General features: G+C 38.6%; 1 protein-coding gene across 1 annotated transcript in view; it reads left to right on the forward strand.

The window, feature by feature from the left end:
• TENM1 (teneurin transmembrane protein 1) overlaps positions 1–20,780 on the forward strand; it is a 497,338-nt gene that overhangs the window by 407,475 nt on the left and 69,083 nt on the right. Inside the window, exon 21 of the mRNA XM_037988761.2 lies at positions 11,690–11,844. Coding sequence (XP_037844689.2) covers positions 11,690–11,844 — 155 coding nt within the window. The remainder of the gene's footprint in view (positions 1–11,689; positions 11,845–20,780) is intronic.

Consider the following 20,780-nt stretch of genomic DNA (forward strand, 5'->3'; position numbering starts at 1 on the left):
GGAAACTCCAATCTCAATCAAGACAAGGCTAAGGAAATCACTAGCCCCCTTTGAACAAAACATCCTAGCATTATAAATGTCTCTCAATGTCACGTTCTTGTGCCCACAGATTGTCACACTTGTAGGGCAGAGTGTGGAAAGGTAAAAACAGTAAAAGAAGTTGTTTATCTCATTAAACAACTGCTTTGACTATTTTTTGTTTTTTGTTCCGCTATCATATTTGTACCTGTATCTGTGTGTATATGCTGTTGTTATATTCATATATTCTTGATTGCGCCCAAATCAGTTCTCCTAAATGTCTCTTGAACCTCCACTTAAAAGGTTTAAAATGTGTATTCACGCAGTGCTCATTACCCTGCCTTACCTTTTGCAAATGACTGTCTACCACTCCTGACTTTGTGAACTTCTCTTCTAGCACTAGCTTCGTTAGTCAAGATGTACGGATGCAGGGAGAATTTTAAATGGGCCCTCTGTGTTGTTTTTGAATGGGCACTACATGCAAATCATTATCCTAAAGAAATTTTAATTCTTCTTGAATTACCCCACTTGCGTGAATAGTAAGCACTATCGGCTTAATTCCTCATATCCTGCTTTTATTGAGTATTCTGGACAAAGTATACTTAGTTTGCTTTTTATATTAGAACCTCTTGATCATTCACAGACTTTGAGATAGACTCATTTTCCCTAGAGTGCAACAACTGCAATTAGTGTTTTGCTGGTCCATGGGCAAAAACGAACTTTCCTTCCTAGGGCTAATTGTTCACTAAGGTTCTTGTGTGGCAGTTTCCTTCCTTAGGATGACAGAGACAGTTCTTTCAAATGTATCTGAGTAGTGTCTCAGATATCATTGCTTGATGTTTGAGGAATTTCTAAAGGGGGAGATATAAAATATGCAGCACAGATTTAGTAAGCCTCATTTATCTTAGCCCATATATACTGAGCACCCTTAAATCTCAGCCTGCAGGCATCTTTTGAGCAGGAACACTAACACAAAAATAAAACAAGACATGTGCATTTAAACTTGAACTAGCACCATCTACTTACCCTAATCTCTCTTTCTCTCTCTCCACACACACACACACACACACACACACGCCAACCTCTATAAAGCAAAGAAAAATAAATCACGTTATTATCAGTGTCTGGTTTCACTGTTAAATGTTGAGACATTACCACCACCTTGACCAAGGGTCCTCCTTAGTGAGTTGCATTGCATGGAACCTCATTTATTTGATTCTGTGTATGAAAGCTGTAACCATCTTATAAAAGCTTGAAGGCTTTTACACCAATAATTTAATAGTGTAGTATTTCCCCTGAGCTAACAAACTCTTTTTAACTACTGACTTGTCTCTATGGTGAATCTAACATAGGGTGCTCTCCTACTGACAAGGATTGCATAATGCTCCATGGACTTAAATCTTATTTACAGAACACAGAAAAGCCTAAAATGTTCAAGCAGGGCCTGTGTGGTAATTTTTGACTATGATTCTAGGCTTAGAAAAGTCCCTGTCAGAAAGAATTATAGCAATAACTAGGCAATTAAGATACCACTTGGCACCACCATAATACTTAATCTTCTTCAAAGTCCTTTCATTTCATTGGCTCTTGTGAGCTTCACACCATTTTACCTTGTGTAGTAGGTAGTATATAAGTTAGGAAATCAAGACACTGAGTGGTCAAATGTATTATCCAAAGTCCTACAGCTATTCTGTAACAAAAATCAGCCTGAAAAAGTCTTGAGGCACTTCTGTTTCTTCAGAACTCCTAACATGGTAAGGTCGGAAGAGATCACAAGATCACAAACAAAGTTATGTTGACAGAACAACTGGATTTGTGTGTATGGTGGGGGGAGCGGTGTCATGAGCTATTCATTGTAGCTATCCACATGGATCACATTTGTTTGCAGTTAATTTGATCCATGGTCCTTTTGTCTGTTTGCTCTTGGTTGTCAACCCCACTTTTCCCATATTCTAATCATCACTAATTAATAGGGGACTGTATTCCTTTTAAAGGACTTTATACAAAGACATTGTCACTGCATCCTTTCCAAGCTCATTTCTAGAGAAATCCGTATGCAGTTCTTGACCTCCTGGCATGCTTTATTTTGTTCAAGGTAGATATGTTTCAGTATAAATCATGGAAATTTAGTCCTGTAATTTAGGAAGGTTTATTGAACATTTGTGCCCAAGTGTACTGAATTATTTGAGATATAAAAACTAATTCTAAAATCCAGTTCTTGTCCTCAGGGAGCTTATTACCTAGACGGATCATGATTGGAGAATTCACAGTAACAAATAAATAAATAAATAAATAACAGCTTCTGTGGGTTAGAAAACAGAGACCACGATGAACTGGAGTTTGCAGGGAAGGATTCATGAAAGGGAAACATCCTATAAAAGCCTTAAAAGGTGAATAGGATTGGGGTTGCTGAATGTTAATACTGGGGCCAAGCTAACAACCATGTTAAACACACACACGCACAATATCTCAATAGTTTCACAAAAAATAGTAGTTTATTTCATTCTTACATCACAATTTAATATGGGTTGCCTGGGGAGTGGAAGAATCTCTGCTCCAAGCAGTGATTCAAGGAACCAGGCTTCTTCCATCTAGTGATTCCTCAGTGCCTTAGGCCTTGGAGTCCTCTACTGGATGATCTGCATGCAGTCAGCCTACAGTGGAAGGTAGTAATCCATAGAGAAACTCAATAGACATCTCGTTAAGGATCAGACCTAGAAGTCACATACATTACTTTTGCCCACATCTAACTGGAAAGGAGGCTAAGAAACGTAATCTAACTCTGTTCTCAGAAAGAAAGAGAAACGGGATGACATAAACACATAGCATTGTCTCTGCCATACTGAAAATGAAGGACCTTATTAATTTTAATTGATACATATAGATATATATATGGGAGCTATGTGTGATAATTTCATACATTTGTATAATTTGTAAAGATCAAATCAGTATAATTATGGTATTCATCACTTTAAATAGTTGTCTTTTCTTTATGCTAGAAACATTCAAATTATTCTCTTCTAGTTATTTTGTGATATACAATAGATTATTGTAACCTATATCACTCTACTGATTTATCAAACACTAGTTCTTATTTCTTCTATCATAGTGCATATTTATACCCATTAATCAACCTCTCTTCATCCTCCCCTACCCTTCCCAGCCTCTGGTAACCACTAATCTACTCTCTTTTATAGCTCCCACATATCAATGAGAACATGTGATATTTGTGTTTCTGTGCTTGAGTTATTTCACTTAACATAATGACCTCTAGTTCCATCCATGTTGCTGCAAATGATAAAATTTCATTCTTTTTATGGCTGAATAATATCCTATTGTGTATATGTGCCACATTTGCTTTATCCATTCATCTATTGATGGGTACTTAGTTGATTCCATATTTTGGTTGTTGTGAATAGTGCTGCAGTAAACACGGGAGTGCAGATATCTCTTTGATATACTGATTTCCTTTATTTTCTATATATACCCACAAGTAGTAGTGGGATTGCTAGATCATATGATAGTTCTATTTTTAGTTTTTTGAGGGACCTTCATTCCATTTTTATAGTGGCTGTACTAGTTTACATTCCCACCAACAATATATGAGGATTCCCCTTTCTCCACATCCTCACCAGCGTTCATTATTCCCTATCTTTTTTAATAAAAGCTATTTTGACCTAGGTGAGTTGATATCCCATTGCGTGGGGTCTCCTTTTTAGGTGGTAGTTCATATGATAATAGTAAAATCACCGAACTCCCCACCACATGGAAGCTCTTGAGTACTTTCTTGAAACTCATCAGCTCTGTGAAGATGAAGCCACAGAATACCTTTTAAGAATAATTCTGAAGAAGTCTAAGAGATCTATAGGAATACAAGAATTCTTAACAATTTTTGGGATGGGTCAGAGATCCTTCTGACAATCTAACAAAACCAGTGGACTCTCTCTCCCCATGATAATACCCATACACAAAACATTCTACCGATAATTTCATGGAGTTTCTGAACCTTCTTAAGCCAGTCTGTACCCCACCCCCATGGTAAAGCAATTGATAACCTCATTTAAGCTACATGGCATAGTGGTTAAGGGAATGGGCATTAAACTCAGACAAACTTGTGTTAAACTAGCATTTTCTTTCCCCCTCCCAACTTTTACTTTAAGTTCAGGGGTACATGTACGGGTTTATTACATAGGTAAACATGTGTCATGGGGGTTTGTTGTGCAGATTATTTCATCACCCAGGTATTAAACCTAGTATCCATTAGTTATTTTTTCTGATCCTCTCCCTCCTCCCACCCTCCACTATCCAATAGGCCCCAGTGTGTATTGTTCCCCTCTATGTGTCTATGTGTTCCCATCATTTAGCTCCCACTTACAAATGAGAACATGTGGTATTTAGTTTTCTGTTCCTGTATTAGTTTGTTAATGATAATGACCTCCAGCTCTATCCATGTCCCTGCAGAGAACATGATCTTATTCCTTTTTATGGATTCATAGTATTCCATGGTGTATATGTACCACATTTTCTTTATACAGTCTATTAGTGATGGGCATTTAGGTTGATTCCATATCTTTGCTATTGTGAACAGTGCCGTGATGAACATACATGTGCATGTGTCTTTATAATAGAATGATTTATATTCCTTTGAGTATATACCCAGTAAGGGGACTGCTGGGTCGAATGGTATTTCTGTCTTTAGGTCTTTAAGGAATCACCACACTGTCTTCCACGCTGGTTGAACTAATTTACACTCCCACCAATAGTGTATAAGCATTCCTTTTACTCCACAACCTTGCCAGCATCTGTTATTTTTTGACCTTTGATAATAGCCAATCTGACTTGTGTGAGATAGTGTTTCATTGTGGTTTTTATTTGCATTTCTCTAATGATCAGTGATGTTGAGCTTTTTTTTCATATGCTTGTTGGTCACATGTATGTCTTCTTTTGAGAAGTGTTTGTTCATGTCCTTTGCCCACTTATTAATGGGGTTGTTTTTTTTTCTTGTAAATTTGTTTAAGTTCCTTATAGATGCTGGATATTAGACCTTTGTCAGATTCATATTTTGCAAAAATTTTCTCCCATAGGTTGCCTATGTACTCTGTTGATAGTTTCTTTTGCTGTATAAAAGTTCATTTGTCAATTTTTGCTTTTGTTGCAATTGCTTTTGGCGTCTTCACCATGAAATCTTTGCCCATGCCTATGTCTGGAATGGTATTGCCTAGGTTTTCTTCCAGGGTTTTTATAGTTTTGGGTTTTACTTTTAAGTCTTTAATTCATCTTGAGTTAATTTTTGTATACGGTATAACGAAGGGGTCCAGTTTCAATCTTCTGCATATGGCTAGCCAGTTATTGTGGCACCATTTACTGAACAGAGAGTCCTTTACCCATCGCTTTAAACAGCATTTCTAGGTATGTAACCTGGAGTTAGTTACTCTACCTCTCTGCACTTCCATTTCCTCATCTAAAAATTACATTGGCCTGGCCCGGTGGCTCAAGCCTGTAATCCCAGCACTTTGGGAGGCCGAGACGGACGGATCACGAGGTCAGGAGATCGAGACTATCCTGGCTAACCTGGTGAAACCCCGTCTCTACTAAAAAATACAAAAAAACTAGCCAGGCGAGGTGGCGGTCACCTGTAGTCCCAGCTACTCAGGAGGCTGAGGCAGGAGAATGGCGTAAACTCGGGAGGTGGAGCTTGCAGTGAGCCGAGATCCAGCCATTACACTCCAGCCTGGGTGACAGAGCGAGACTCCGTCTCAAAAAAAAAAAAATTACATTAGTTCAACTCCACAGGGCTGTTGTGAGGATTATATGAGAAAATCTATGTAAGGAATCCAGCACAGTACCTGAAATATCATAGTATTCTTGGCAAATGGAAATGATTATTGTTTAGTAATATTAGTCATCTTTCATGGATTTTCAGTGGTGTTTACCTGGGTTTCATACATACTAGGCTCATCTAGAACTCAGCATGGATCTTCAAATTTCAGCTTACCTATCACTTAAGTCTGAGAAATCACTTGTGACTTTCATTTCCCCAGCCCATCCCCCAAGGATGCTCCCATGGCACCTTGGACTTTCCCCAAACTAGTGCTTATCTAATGGCATTGTAATTGCATGGTTATTTCTCTGTCTCCCTCTACCAGTTTCCAGGCTTTCTAAGAGCAATGCCATGTCTGTTTTATAGTCTCCTGTACTCCCATTGCCTAGGACAGTGCCTCACACATAGAGGGTGCAAAATAAATCTTGAATAAGTTAATGAGTAAACAGAAAAACATTTTTCTCAGTAAGCTTTAAGAAAAATAGTGGTTGGTGGATTTAAAAGGTCTGTCCATTCACTTTGCCTTATGGCAAAGCTGAAGTCTAAAGCTTTGAGAGGATCAGAAGGAGCTGAAGACAAGACAAATGCTAAACACTGGCATCGTCTCTTTCTCTCAATCCGAAGTCTTAGTTAACTAGCCCACAAATTTATTGTTCCTTATAATGACTATGAAGCCCTTTGAAGTGCCTTTTGAGTAATCAAAAGAAGACATTCCAGTCAGCAGAATATTACTTTGAATGCTTATCATTTTTAATTTGTGTTTATGTTCTTTGGAAATTGACCTTTACTATGTAGAATGTACTATAGCATTTTACTAAACAAAATATCTGATTAAATAACTCACTATTCACTAGTCATATAATATTACAGTGAGTTTATTAGTGTTTCCTACTGGAGAAATCATGATGCCATTGTTAACCACACAGTGAAATCATCTCAGCTGGTCATTAAGCTCTGCCTCCTTCCAACCTCTATTGACACACAGAAATCTGCAAACCCTCCAAGTTCTAGAAGCTCCATTTAGTGGCTACACAGTGAGAGAACTTACCAGGCTTATTATGCATAAGTAACTTGGCCCTTTCTGATCCCAGAGGGTAATTAAGTGGACAGTAGTCAGATGGGTTGAAGAATGGACTTTTCTGCCTAGTAGAGTTTCCATATATACCACACATATAATACCAATTTTCAGAGAATTGGAATGCACATGAACAAAGAAAAATTCTCTTTGGCTTAAAGAATATTTTTGAATCAGTTACACAATTCAGCACTCTCAGTATTGGGGATTGAGCTGACACCATATTAGGCTTAGGACTTTCCCTGGAAGTTGATTTAACCATTTATCTTTGTCTCATAAAATTAAACAGTAGATTGTGGCCAAAAACATCCAGTATTTCAGTTTTCTTGTTGCTAGGGCTATAGATGAAGAAAATGTTATGACTGCTTTCCAAAGCTTATATTCTGAAAGATGTTTCATTTTTTATATAGAAATAATAAAAATGTAGGTGGCCTCAACAGCTGTAATTTTAAAAAATTAAGTACAGAGATGCCTTCTGCCAACATTTGAAATTGGCATTCTACACAGCCAAAAACTCTGATCTTCACTGTTATCTAATTTGGGATTTTAGCTACTATTTGCAGGCTATTAAGCACCACATCTGGACTCTCAGTGATTACATCAGGATGCCCCTGTTCCTTCAGTATTGATCAGTAGCGTCTTTTTCCCCTCACAGGTGATAAATTTATAAGTAACTATCCAGGCTGCCCCAGCTTTAGGCAATTGTCTTCTTAAGAATTATAGTATTTATTCATTGGAGGATAATAAGACAAGGGAAGAAGTCAAATAATTTCGCCTATAATTTGCAGCGGTTTCATACAGAGCAATGCTTCACAAAGAAAAGAGCCTGCAGTTCGCATATTATATAATATCCCCTACTTTGCATGGGATGTTGTGAATAATTTTTTTACAAGATGCGCTTTATTTATGAGCAGGTCTCTCCATAGAAAGAGCTTGTTAGGGCTTAATGCTGATGAATGGAGACAGCACCATTCACACTTCCAGGTTATGGTCTGTCAGTACTTTCATTATATGCACTAATTTACAATGATTTATTTATTTTCTCCCAAATGTAAAAATGTGCTCCAAGCTAAACATGCTGTCTGGGCATCTGAGGCCAATGTTTTCCTTGGTGCAGGGGGATTTTTAAATGCAGATTTAAAGTGAGGGGACTCAAGCTATTGTGTGTTTTCTTCCCGCTTCCACCTCCACCTGCCTCGCATCACTGCCTAACCTTGTGGTAATATCGGAGATCTCTATATTTTTACTTGCTTTGTAAATGAATTCTGGTTCAAAATTTTAAACCTGGAAGTGGTTTTCTTAGTACGGCTTAAATCTTTAAATCTTTTCTCATCCAGAGACTGTACCTTTGATTGTGTTTTAAGTGCTAATGAAAATGCTGTCAATGAGCACATCAATGAACATGACCGTTGGAACAAATTATGCCCACAACATTGGTTACCAAGTTTTGGAGATCTGGGCACAACAATATCAAAATTGGAAAGTAAATTGAATCTGCAGATCTTGCTAGCCCCAGTTGGCTTTATGTGATCTGAAATCACTCACATGCCCATCTCCAAAGAATAAAGCTTAAAATATATACTGGGAATGTGTCACCTCCTTTCACTCATTCTGATAAGCAGTAATATATCTACTGCATCATCACTATCCCTGGGTTATAACAATAAGCATTATGGGAGGGGAAACCTCCCCAAATGATGGACAAATATTATTCTCTTTTTCCTGCCTGGGGTTTCCAATTTGATTTTTACCCTCAGTGAAAATTAAATACCCCTTAAACTTCACCAGCAAAGAGGTTGCAAAATTGTTGTTTGGGGAATTTATGTGTTGGTAGGTTGATTGGTTGGTAAGGGAAGGCAAATGAGAGGAAAATATGTACATATAAAATATGCCTAGGTACATTTATGAAGCACCTATCACATAGTTTCCTCAAAGCCTTTTCTACTATTTCTTTTTCAACTCCAAACATAAGTGTAACCCAATCAAAGTTAATTAAAGCTTCTCAAGGAAAAAGAAGTATGTTTGGAATTTGGACCATGATAAAAGAAGTTGCTACACAAATATATGAAAGGAAAATATTCCACAAACTGTCAGCAGAATAAGCCCTGAAGGCAAATAGTGAGTATTTAATAAGCCCAGACTTATTTCAAAGGACACTCATCTGTGGAACTCAGCTGACATGAACAGAGAGAAAGAAGTTCACAGTGTTTAGATCTTCACAAAAAGTAAAAGTAAGAACACTGTGTAAAGTCCCAGATTATCCTCCCTGGATCATCCTAAACTTTGCACTCTGATGGGATGAGAAGTGTGGTAGTCAAAGAAAAGAATTGTCCTCCCTGATATCAGCAAAGAGATGTAAAGACCTTCCCACATATACTAGTTAAGAATACATTTATTTCTCTATACCTTTTGTGAACCTGCTCAAATTTTTAGAGGATCAGATCCTCTAGGTTTACTACCTCCTCAGAAGAGCAACACTTCATTTTATTTTTAATATCCTTAACTTACTAAAGTTCCAGAGTATTCCTCTTAGTCTTAGTTTCAGTGTCACCAGATTCTTTGTCCTTATACCCTCACAGAGTCTAGCATAGTGACAGTCACTATGATTTAGAAATCATAGTGCTTAGTAAATGATTCATGATTTCGTACATGTCGAGCACAACTCCTCTCAGTCTTTCCGTCTCCAGACTTGAGTCTTGAGTCTTGATCTTTCAGTCTATCCCCTTATGACAGCCAAATTTGAAATTTTATACTCAGCAATATTTAATATAGTGGTCATAGAAGGTGATTCTAAATAATAGGTCTGTCACAAACCACACCAAATTTTAAGCAATCAAGAAATTGATGTTGCCAAAACACAAAAATAACAGGCAGAAGTTCCCCCTTGGTTCATCCTCACCCAAAATGTTCTAGAGATTAAATAATTGTTCATATGCCATCATCATTTAACCTGCCCCAGTCTTAAAAGTCTTTTTATAAACCACCTTAAGGGTCCTTATGCCTCTAAAAATCATAAAGGGATATATGGACATGGAAATCCCTTGTTTGGACATGATGGTTTCCTTGGAGAACTCACCAAAACATAGATGACTTTAGAAGTATTCAGGGGACATTAAAATGAATTTGTAACTTTTATAGATGCTAACAATTAATACTTCATGAGGAACATCAGGATTAATCAAAGTATACCATAAAGCCAAGTCTTAATATTAACTTCCTGCCAATGAATTAGTTCATCTAAAAGCAGTTTATTAAGTTGGGTTTATAAAATGACTCTAGATGAGTTCACATTTTGCCAGAAAATTCATATGTGTGTGTGTGTTTGTGTGTTGTGTTGTGTTAAAAGGACATGCTTGCTAGCACAGAAATTCTGACTTTAACATCCATTCAATGAGTTTCACCAAACCTAAATAAAAGGAAGTGAGGAAAAGACTAAATTGTAGACTAGTTTGAAAAATGCCATGTGGTTATTTTCAAGAGCACTGTCAAAAGCTCTGAGGGAAATAGGAGTAGAGCCATATGTTCTTAAAGTGTATCTGATACTTTTTATATGTATTATTTCATATTATATAACAACCTAGGACCAGGCCCGCTATCTCACGCCTGTAATCCCAACAGTTTGGGAGGCCAAGGCAGGTGGATCACCTGAGGTCAGTCTGAGACCAGCCTGACCAACATGGTGAAAACCTGTCTCTACTAAAAATACAAAAAATTAGCCAGGCGTGCTGGCGGGCGCCTATAATCTTAGCTACTTGGGAGACTGAGGCAGGATAATCGCTTGAACCTGGGAGGCGGAGGTTGCAGTGAGCCGAGATTGCACCATTGTACCCAGCCTGGGCAACAAGAGCAAAACTCCCTAAAAAAGAAACAACAACAACAAAAAAAAAACAAGATATAGAGTAACCAGCTCATCCTGGTTTGTCAAGGATGGTCCTAGCTTTAAAACTGATCTCTGCCTCAGTTACAGCCAAACCAGAGCAGTAGATCACTTTAGCTAAATAAGGCAGATGATCCTGTCCCTATGTTACCAAAGAGGAGTCTGAAATTTGCAAATGAATGACTCAAAGTCACACATTAGTTGTAAGTGGGGTATTCAGTATTAGAACCCAAGCCTTCGAACTGCTATTATAATAAAAATTTTAAGAAACCAGGCTGTAATCAACACAGTGTGTAAAAACTGTGAAAATTTTTATCAGCTTTTATCTTTTCTAGAAACTTAGCCATTCCCTTTGTGATACTATAATTTTGCTCTCCAACCCCCCTTAATAGATAATATGGAGAAAAAACTCAGCCCAGTTTATCAGAGTTATTACAAACTCCCTTTTAACAAAGTCTGAATTGATGAAAATAATTATAATGCTTTTCAAGTCAGTTGTTTGCTAATGCAATCATGAAAATAAGCAGCAGTGTGTGCATCAGCACCCTAAAAGAAATGTAATATACATGATCTCCCTGTCTTTTCCCACTTAAAGATGATTTTTAATTGTGGGGGCAAGCAAGTATCAAGGGGGTGGAAATGTAAAACTGGACAAAACAAAATTATTAGACCTGGCTTTATCTCTGCATGTGACTTTTTGTCATTTCTTCTCAATACACAAAGATGTGAATGTATGCCCCAACAAACCTCTCCCATTACTGTCCTGTCTGTGCTGAGCAAAACTTAATCTATATGTCTTTAAAATGCCTTTCCATTGCTATAGCTTTTTTCAAAATACAGAACTTAGTACAAATGTGGTTCACTAGACTACTAATGCTCATTTGCTCTTTCCCAACAGGCATCACAGTTGATAGGCATGGATTCATTTACTTTGTGGATGGGACTATGATTCGCAAAATTGATGAGAATGCTGTGATCACAACTGTAATCGGCTCAAATGGTCTGACTTCCACACAACCACTGAGCTGTGACTCAGGAATGGACATCACTCAGGTAAGCACCACTGGTTTTCAAGTGTTATCGTCATTTGGCATCATGGAAATGGATAACAATTTTCTCATGTAGAAATTAGGTAGAATGGAAGCCTGGTATATCTGTTATAACACCAGATAGCAGAAGTTTTTGTTTATGTAAGTTACTTTTTTCCTCATTAGAAAAGCTTAGTTGGGAGAAAATGGTAAGCAAAGATGGAAGTAATGTCAGGTAGAATATTGACATACAATTAAGTAAAGTCTCTCAAACTTGAATTAATCAGAAGGTAAGGCCAATCTCATTTATTGAATATTTCTAAGATATGTAATTCTATTATTTTTAAATGAAACAGTGACTGAAATTTAGAAAAATAGTGACTATGAAGGCTCTTTAGACATCTTTTTTAATGAATATATGAGCATGTTGTTATTCACGTGTATATAAATAGCTATTTCTAGGATGTTTGGAAGTTTTCTTAAGTAAAAGCAATATCCCCTCTGAGATCTATTTTACTGTTATTTAGGAAATCTGTTTTTTGGGGTTTGGGTTTTGTTTTTGTTTTTGTTTTTGTTTTTTAAGCCAGTGAGGATAAAAGAAAATTCAGTGTAGCTCTCATCTGGGTCAAAAATTCTGATTTTACCACAATTCTACAAAATCAGTATTAGACATTTAAAGAGATTATAGAGCATACAGCATAGTCCCAACATTCAGTGTCTGACTTTCTTAGTCTGCAGAAACAAGAAATGAAGGAAATAGATTAGACAGTCCTCAAACCTTCCAGCTCTAACATTCCATAAATTTGTGACCCTAATAAAGTAGATTATTAAATAATCTTTTCAAAAAAATTAAAGTGGATATTGAGAGTTTTCAAATTGATTAGCGTATCAGAGAGGATGGTCTTGGCTGCAAGTAATAAAATACTTGTCTAAAAGTTGTTTAAACAATAACGTTTAATTATCTCACATAATGAGAGGTCCAAAGATAGCAAAGATGCCAGCAGATTTCCTTCTTGTGTCACATTGGCCAGAATTGAATCACATGCCCATGCCTTCACCAGTCACTGGCAAAGGGGAATTGGGATTACATAGTGGATTCAGACCCTCTAGAAGTGGGTTCCCTTCCCTGAGCACATTGCTACCTGATTCTTAAACCAAAATCAGAGTTCTGTTAGCAAGGAGTAAAGGGTTTCTACTGGGGAGGCAATGAGCAGTGTCCCCCACAGTTATGATATTCCTGTTGCTTCATTTGTCATACCACCTAAAACCTAGAAAAACAAGGTAAATGTATTAGTCCATTTTTACACTGCTGATAAAGACATATCCGAGACTGGGCAATTTACAAAAGAAAGAGGTTTATTGGACTTACGGTTCCCCACGGAGGAGAGGCCTCACAATCATGGCGGAAGGCAAGGAGGAGCAAGTCATGTCTTACATGGATGGCGGCAAGCAAACAGAGAGCTTGTGCAGGGAAACTCCCATTTTTAAAACCATTATATCTCATGAGACTCATGCACTATCACGAGAACAGCTCAGGAAAGACCCGTCCCCATAATTCAATCACCTCCCACCAGGTTTCTCCCACGACATGTGGGAATTGTAGGAGTTACAATTCAAGATGAGATTTGGGTGGGGACACAGCAAAACCGTATTAGTAAGTAAAAGGAACACACCCCTAAGAAACCTTGCTTTAGTCATTGACCCTAAGATCTCCTGCCACCTCCACCCACCTTGAGCATACATCTCTATAAAACACTAGCTTATTTAGGATTTCTTCTTCTCTGTGTGCCCTTGCCCTGCCCCAGAAACTCAAGAAATGTTCATATATAGTCAACTACAAAAGTGAAATGGGGAGTTGGGCCTGGAAAACTGACAAAATGAACAAACCCTTTTTAATAGAGATTTGAATGGATCAGGCTATCAAGTCCTAGAATAGTCTAACTTTCCATGATTCAAAATGCTGCAGAAGGCAAGGAAAAGGAGCATTATTTATGGCAATAAAGAAGGGTGTGAATGTATTTGTATAGAGGAGGGGGGAGAGAGAAGATGCACATGTATGATTCACTTGTGGGATATTTTTAACTTAAAACAGGGCACTTAGTATTGCAATCAGTCAACTCTAAACAACTTTTCTGTTTCTGTGTAGAAAAGTTATGTTGAAAGAGAATTCTTTGTCTTAGTAGAGCAAACATATGATCATCATCACCATGAGAAGGGTTATTTTTCACATGACACTTTCCAAACATAATTCCCACTATAAAATCTCCTCACCCTTTTCAGGTTGGGATGTACAATGCAGCCCACTGAAAAGAAGCCCTGGTAACCAGGAGACAGAAACTTTTCTCTATGGCATTTCATCCCAAGCCTCAGTTTCTCTGAAGTACCCTCTTTCCCCTTTCTTCACACAACTTTAGCTTTAGAGATACAGTAGAATCTTTTGGAGGCAAGGGAGGTTGTGTGGTATGAGAAGGGGATGGTAGAAGCCAGCAGGATTTACCAGGAAAGAAAGCAGGTTTTATGTACAGATTATTTGGCCAGTAACTCTGCTGCTATCCACCATTTCCTGTTCTGTGCCTGAAACACACTAAAAAGTAACTCCAATTTGTCCACCCAGACTGGCTTAGAACAAGGATACTATATTGATCAGTGTCCAGATTATTACCCTCTACTTTTATTAGAGGCCTACTTCTCATGGCCCCTTTCCCCCAGTCTGAAAGTACCTCTGCCAGTCCAAATCCCATTCTCCATCCTCCTCACACCTCACCTCTTCCATGGGAACCTTCCTTGATGGCTCCAGTCCTCACTGTTGCTTCATTCCCTTACTGGAATTTAGTATCACCATGCTTAAATGTAATTTGATCTTTGTTGGCAAACTGTGCATCCAACTGGTCTCCCACAGTAGACTGTGTGCTCCTGGAACATGCATAGGAAGGGCTCAACAGGTACAGTTAACACCTATACCTGAACCAAAAGGACATAATGGTGAAAGGAATATGAAAGAGTAGTGAGAGATGAAGCTAGAAAGGTAAGTGAGGGTGAAATGGTGAAGGGCCTTATAAGCATAATGAAGTTTATACTGGACAATGAGGAGACAATAACAGCATTAAGAAGGGAAATGTGGATTTCTGCATTTCCAACTGAGGTACCAGGTTCATCTCACTGGGGTGTGTCAGACAGTGGGTGCAGGACAGTGGCTGCAGCCCACCCAGCAAGAGCTGAAGCAGGGCAAGGCATCACCTCACCCGGGAAATTCAAGGGGTAAGGGAATTCCCTTTCCTAGCCAAAGGAAACCATGAAACACAGCACCTGGAAAATCAAGTCACTCCCACCCTAATACTGCACTATTCCAAGGGTCTTAGCAAACAGCACAGCAGGAGATTATATCCCATGCCTGGCTCAGAGAGTCCCACGACCATGGGGCCTCCCTCATTGCTAGCACAGCAGTCTGAGATCTAACTGCAAGGTGGAAGCAAGGCTGGGGTAGGGGTGCCCACCATTGCTGAAGGAGACCTGCCTGCCTCTGTAGACTCCATCTCTGGGGACAGGGCATAGCCAAACAAAAGGCAGCAGAAACCTCTGAAGATTTAAATGTCCCTGTCTGACAGCTTTGAAGAGAGTAGTGGTTCTCCCAGCATGGAGTTTGAGATCTGAGAACAGACAAACTGCCTCAAGTGTGTCCCTGATCCCTGAATAGGCTAACCAGGAGGCATCCCCCAGGAGGGACAGACTGACACCTCACACGACTGGGTACCCCCCTGAGATGAAGCTTCCAGAGGAACGGTCAGGCAGAAACATTTGCTGTTCAGCAGTATTCACTCTTCTGCAGCCTCCACTGCTGATAACCAAGCAAACAGTGTCTGGAGTGGACTGCCAGCAAACTCCAACAGACTTGCAGCTGAGGATCCTGACTGTTAGAAGGAAAACTAACAAATGGAAAGGACATCCACACCAAAACCCCATCTGTATGTCACCATCATCAAAGACCAAAGATAGTTAAAACCACAAAGATGGGGAAAAAACAGAGCAGAAAAGTTGAAAATTCTAAAAATGAGAGCACCTCTCCCCCTCCAAAGGAACGCAGCTCCTCGCCAGCAATGAAACAAAGTTAGACAGAGAATGACATTGACAAGCTGAGAGAAGAAGCCTTCAGATGATCAAACTTCTCCAAGCTAAAGAAGGAAGTTCAAGCCCATCATAAAGAAGCTAAAAACCTTGAAAAAAGATTAGACAAATGGCTAACTAGAATAACCAATGTAGAGATGTCCTTGAATTACCCGATAGAGCTGAAAACCATGACACAAGAACTACATGACAAATGCATGAGCTTCAGTAACCAATTCGATCAACTGGAAGAAAGGGTATCAGTGATTGAAGATCAAATGAATGAAATGAAGCAAGAAGAGAAGTTTAGAGAAAAAAAGAGTAAAAAGAAATGAAAAAAGCCTCCAAGAAATATGGGACTATGTGAAAAGACCACATCTATGTCTGATTGGTGTACCTGATTGTGACGGGGAGAATGGAACCAAGTTGGAAAACACTGTGCAGGATATTATCCAGGAGAACTTTCCCAACCTAGTAAGGCAGGCCAACATGCAAATTCAGGAAATACAGAGAATGCCACAAAGATACTCCTCGAGAACAGCAACTCCAAGACACATAACTGTCAGATTCACCAAAGTTGAAATGAAGGAAAAACTGTTAAGGGCAGCCAGAGAGAAAGGTCGGGTTACTCACAAAGGGAACCCCATCAGACTAACAGCAGATCTCTTGGAAGAAACTCTCCAAGCCAGAAGAGAGTAGGGGCCAATATTCAACATTCTTAAAGAAAAGAATTTTCAACCCAGAATTTCATATCCAGCCAAACTAAGTTTCATAAGTGAAGGAGAAATAAAATCCTTTACAGACAAGCAAATGCTGAGAGATTTTGTCACCACCAGGTCTGCCCTACAAGAGCTCCTGAAGGAAGCACTAAACATGGAAAGGAAAAACCAGTACCAGTCATTGCAAAAACATGCCAAAATGTAAAGACCATCGATGCCAGGAAGAAACTGCATCAACCAATGAGCAAAATAACCAGCTAACATCATAATGATAGGATCCAGTTCACACATAACAATGTTAACCTTAAATGTAAATGGACTAAATGGTCCAATTAAAAGACACAGACTGGAAAATTGGATAAAGAGTCAAGACCCATCAGTGTGCTGTATTCAGGAGACCTATCTCACATGCAGAGACACACATAGGCTCAAAATAAAGGGATGGAGGAAGATCTACCAAGCAAATGGAAAACAAAAAAAGGCAGGGGTTGCAATCCTAGTCTCTGATAAAACAGACTTTAAACCATCAAAGATCAAAAGAGACAAAGAAGGTCATTACATAATGGTAAAGGGATCAATTCAACAAGAAGAGCTAACTATCCTAAATATATATGCACCCAATACAGGAGCACCCAGATTCATAAAGCAAGTCCTTAGAGACTTACAAAGAGACTTAGACTCCCACAAAATAATAATGGGATACTTTAACACCCCACTGTCAACATTAGACAGATCAATGAGACAGAAAGTTAACAAGGACATCCAGGAATTGAACCCAACTCTGCACCAAGCAGACCTAATAGACATCTACAGAACTCTCCACCCCAAATCAACAGAATATACATTCTTCTCAGCACCACATCACACTTATTCCAAAATTGATCACATAGTTGGAAGTAAAGCACTCCTCAGCAAATGTAAAACACAGAAATTATAACAAACTGTCTCTCAGACCACAGTGCAATCAAACTAGAACTCAGGACTAAAAAACTCAATCAAAACCACTCAACTACATGGAACCTGAACAAGCTACTCCTGAATGACTACTGGGTACATAATGAAATGAAGGCAGACATAAAGATGTTCTTTGAAACCAATGAGAACAAAGATACAACATACCAGAATCTCTGGGACACAGTTAAAGCAGTGTGTAGAGGGAAATTTAGGGCACTAAATGCCCACAAGAGAAAGCAGGAAAGATCTAAAATTGACACCCTAACATCACAATTAAAAGAACTAGAGAAGCAAGAGCAAACACATTCAAAAGCTAGCAGAAGGCAAGAAATAAGTTCAGAGCAGAACTGAAGGAGATAGAGACACAAAAAAACCCTTCAAAAAATCCTGGCCTTCAAAAAATGGCTTCCTGGCATCGATGGTATTTACATTTGGCATGTTTTTGCAATGGCTGGTACTGGTTGTTCCTTTCCATGTTTAGGAGCTGGTTTTTTGAAAAGATCAACAAAATTGATAGACTGCTAGCAAGACTAATACAGAAGAAAAGAGAGAAGAATCAAATAGATGCAATAAAAAATGATAAAGGGGATATCGCCACTGACCCCACAGACATACAAACTACTATCAGAGAACACTATAAACACCTCTATGCAAATAAACTAGAAAACCTAGAAGAAATGGATAAATTCCTGGACACATACACTCTCCCAAGACTAAACCAGGAAGAAGTTGAATCCCTGAATAGACCAATAGCAGGCTCTGAAATTGAGGCAATAATTAATAGCCTACCAACCAAAAAAAGTCCCGGACCAGACGGATTCACAGCTGAATTCTACCAGAGGTACAAGGAGGAGCTGGTACCATTCCTTCTGAAACTATTCCAATCAATAGAAAAAGAGGGAATCCTCCCTAACTCATTTTATGAGGCCAGCATCATCCTAATACCAAAGCCTGGCAGAGACACAACAAAAAAAGAGAATTTTAGACCAATATCCCTGATGAACATCGATGCAAAAATCCTCAATAAAATACTGGGAAACCAAATCCAGCAGCACATCAAAAAGCTTATCCACCATGATCAAGTGGGCTTCATCCCTGGGATGCAAGGGTGGTTCAACATATGCAAATCAATAAATGTAATCCAGCATATAAACAGAACCAAAGACAAAAACCACATGATTATATCAATAGATGCAGAAAAGGGCCTTTGACAAAATTCAACAGCCCTTCATGCAAAAAATTCTCAATAAATTCAGTATTGATGGGACATATCTCAAAATAATAAGAGCTATTTATGACAAACCCACAGCCAATATCATACTGAATGGGCAAAAACTGGAAGCATTCCCTTTGAAAACTGGCACAAGAGAGGGATGCCCTCTCTCAACACTCCTATTCAGCATAGTGTTGGAAGTTCTGGCCAGGGCAATCAGTCAGGAGAAAGAATCAAAGGGTATTCAGTTAGGAAAAGAGGAAGTCAAATTGTCCCTGTTTGCAGATGACATGATTGTATATTTAGAAAACCCCACCGTCTCAGCCCAAAATCTCCTTAAGCTGATAAGCAACTTCAGCAAAGTATCAGGATACAAAATCAATGTGCAAAAATCACAAGCATTCTTATACACCAATAACAGACAGACAGAGAGCCAAATCATGAGTGAACTCCCATTCACAATTGCTTCAAAGAGAATAAAATACCTAGGAATCCAACTTACAAGGTATGTGAAGGACCTCTTCAAGGAGAACTACAAACCACTGCTCAATGAAATAAAAAGAGGACACAAACAAATGGAAGAACATTCCATGGTCATGGATAGGAAGAATCAATATCGTGAAAATGGTCATACTGCCCAAGGTAATTTATAGATTCAATGCCATCCCCATTAAGCTACCAATGACTTTCTTCACAGAATTGGAAAAAACTACTTTAAAGTTCATGTGGAACCAAAAAAGAGTTCACATTGCCAAGACAATCCTAAGCTGAAATAACAAAGCTTCAGGCATCATGCTACCTGACTTCAAACTATACTACAAGGCTACAGTAACCAAAACAGCGTGGTACTGGTACCAAAACAGAGATATAGACCAATGGAACAGAACAGAGCCCTCAGAAATAATACCACACATCTACAACCATCTGATCTTTGACAAACCTGACAAAAACAAGAAATGGGGAAATGATTCCCTATTTAATAAATGGTGCTGGGAAAACTGGCTAGCCATATGTAGAAAGCTGAAACTGGATCCTTTCCTTACTCCTTATATGAAAATTAATTCAAGATGGATTAGAGACTTAAATGTTAGACCTAAAACCATAAAAACCCTAGTAGAAAACCTAGGCAATACCATTCAGGACATAGGCATGGACAAGGACTTCATGACTAAAACACTTCAAAAACAATGGCAACAAAAGCCAAAATTGACAAATGGGATCTCATTAAACTAAAGAGCTTCTGCACAGCAAAAGAAACTACCATCAGAGTGAACAGGAAACTTATAGAATGGAAGAAAATTTTTGCAATCTACTCATCTGACAAAGGGCTAATATCCAGAACCTACAAAGAACTCAAACAAATTTACAAGAAAAAAGCAAACAACCCCATCAAAAAGTGGGAAAAGGATATGAATAGAGACTTCTCAAAAGAAGACATGTATACAGCCAACAGACACCTGAAAAAATGCTCATCATCACTCACCATCAGAGAAATGGAAATCAAAACCACAATGAGATACCATCTCACACCAGTTAGAATGGCAATCATTAAAAAGTCAGGAAACAACAGGTGCTTGGGAGGATGTGGAGAAATAGGAACACTTTTACACTGTTGGTGGGATTGTAAACTAGTTCAACCATTGTGGGGACAGTGTGGTGATTCCTCAAGGATCTAGAACTAGAAACACCATTTGACCCAGCCATCCCATTACTGGGTATATACCCAAAGGATTACAAATCATGCTGCTATAAAGACACATGCACATGTATGTTTATTGCGGCACTATTCACAATAGCAAAGACTTGGAACCAACCCAAATATCCATCAATGACAGACTGGATTAAGAAAATGTGGCACATATACACCATGGAATACTATGCAACCATAAAAAAGGATGAGTTTGTGTCCTTTGTAGGGACATGGATGCAGCTGGAAACCATCATTCTCAGCAAACTATCGCAAGAACAGAAAAC

Source organism: Chlorocebus sabaeus, chromosome X (genome assembly GCF_047675955.1).
Source record: "Chlorocebus sabaeus isolate Y175 chromosome X, mChlSab1.0.hap1, whole genome shotgun sequence".
Taxonomy (NCBI): domain Eukaryota; kingdom Metazoa; phylum Chordata; class Mammalia; order Primates; family Cercopithecidae; genus Chlorocebus; species Chlorocebus sabaeus.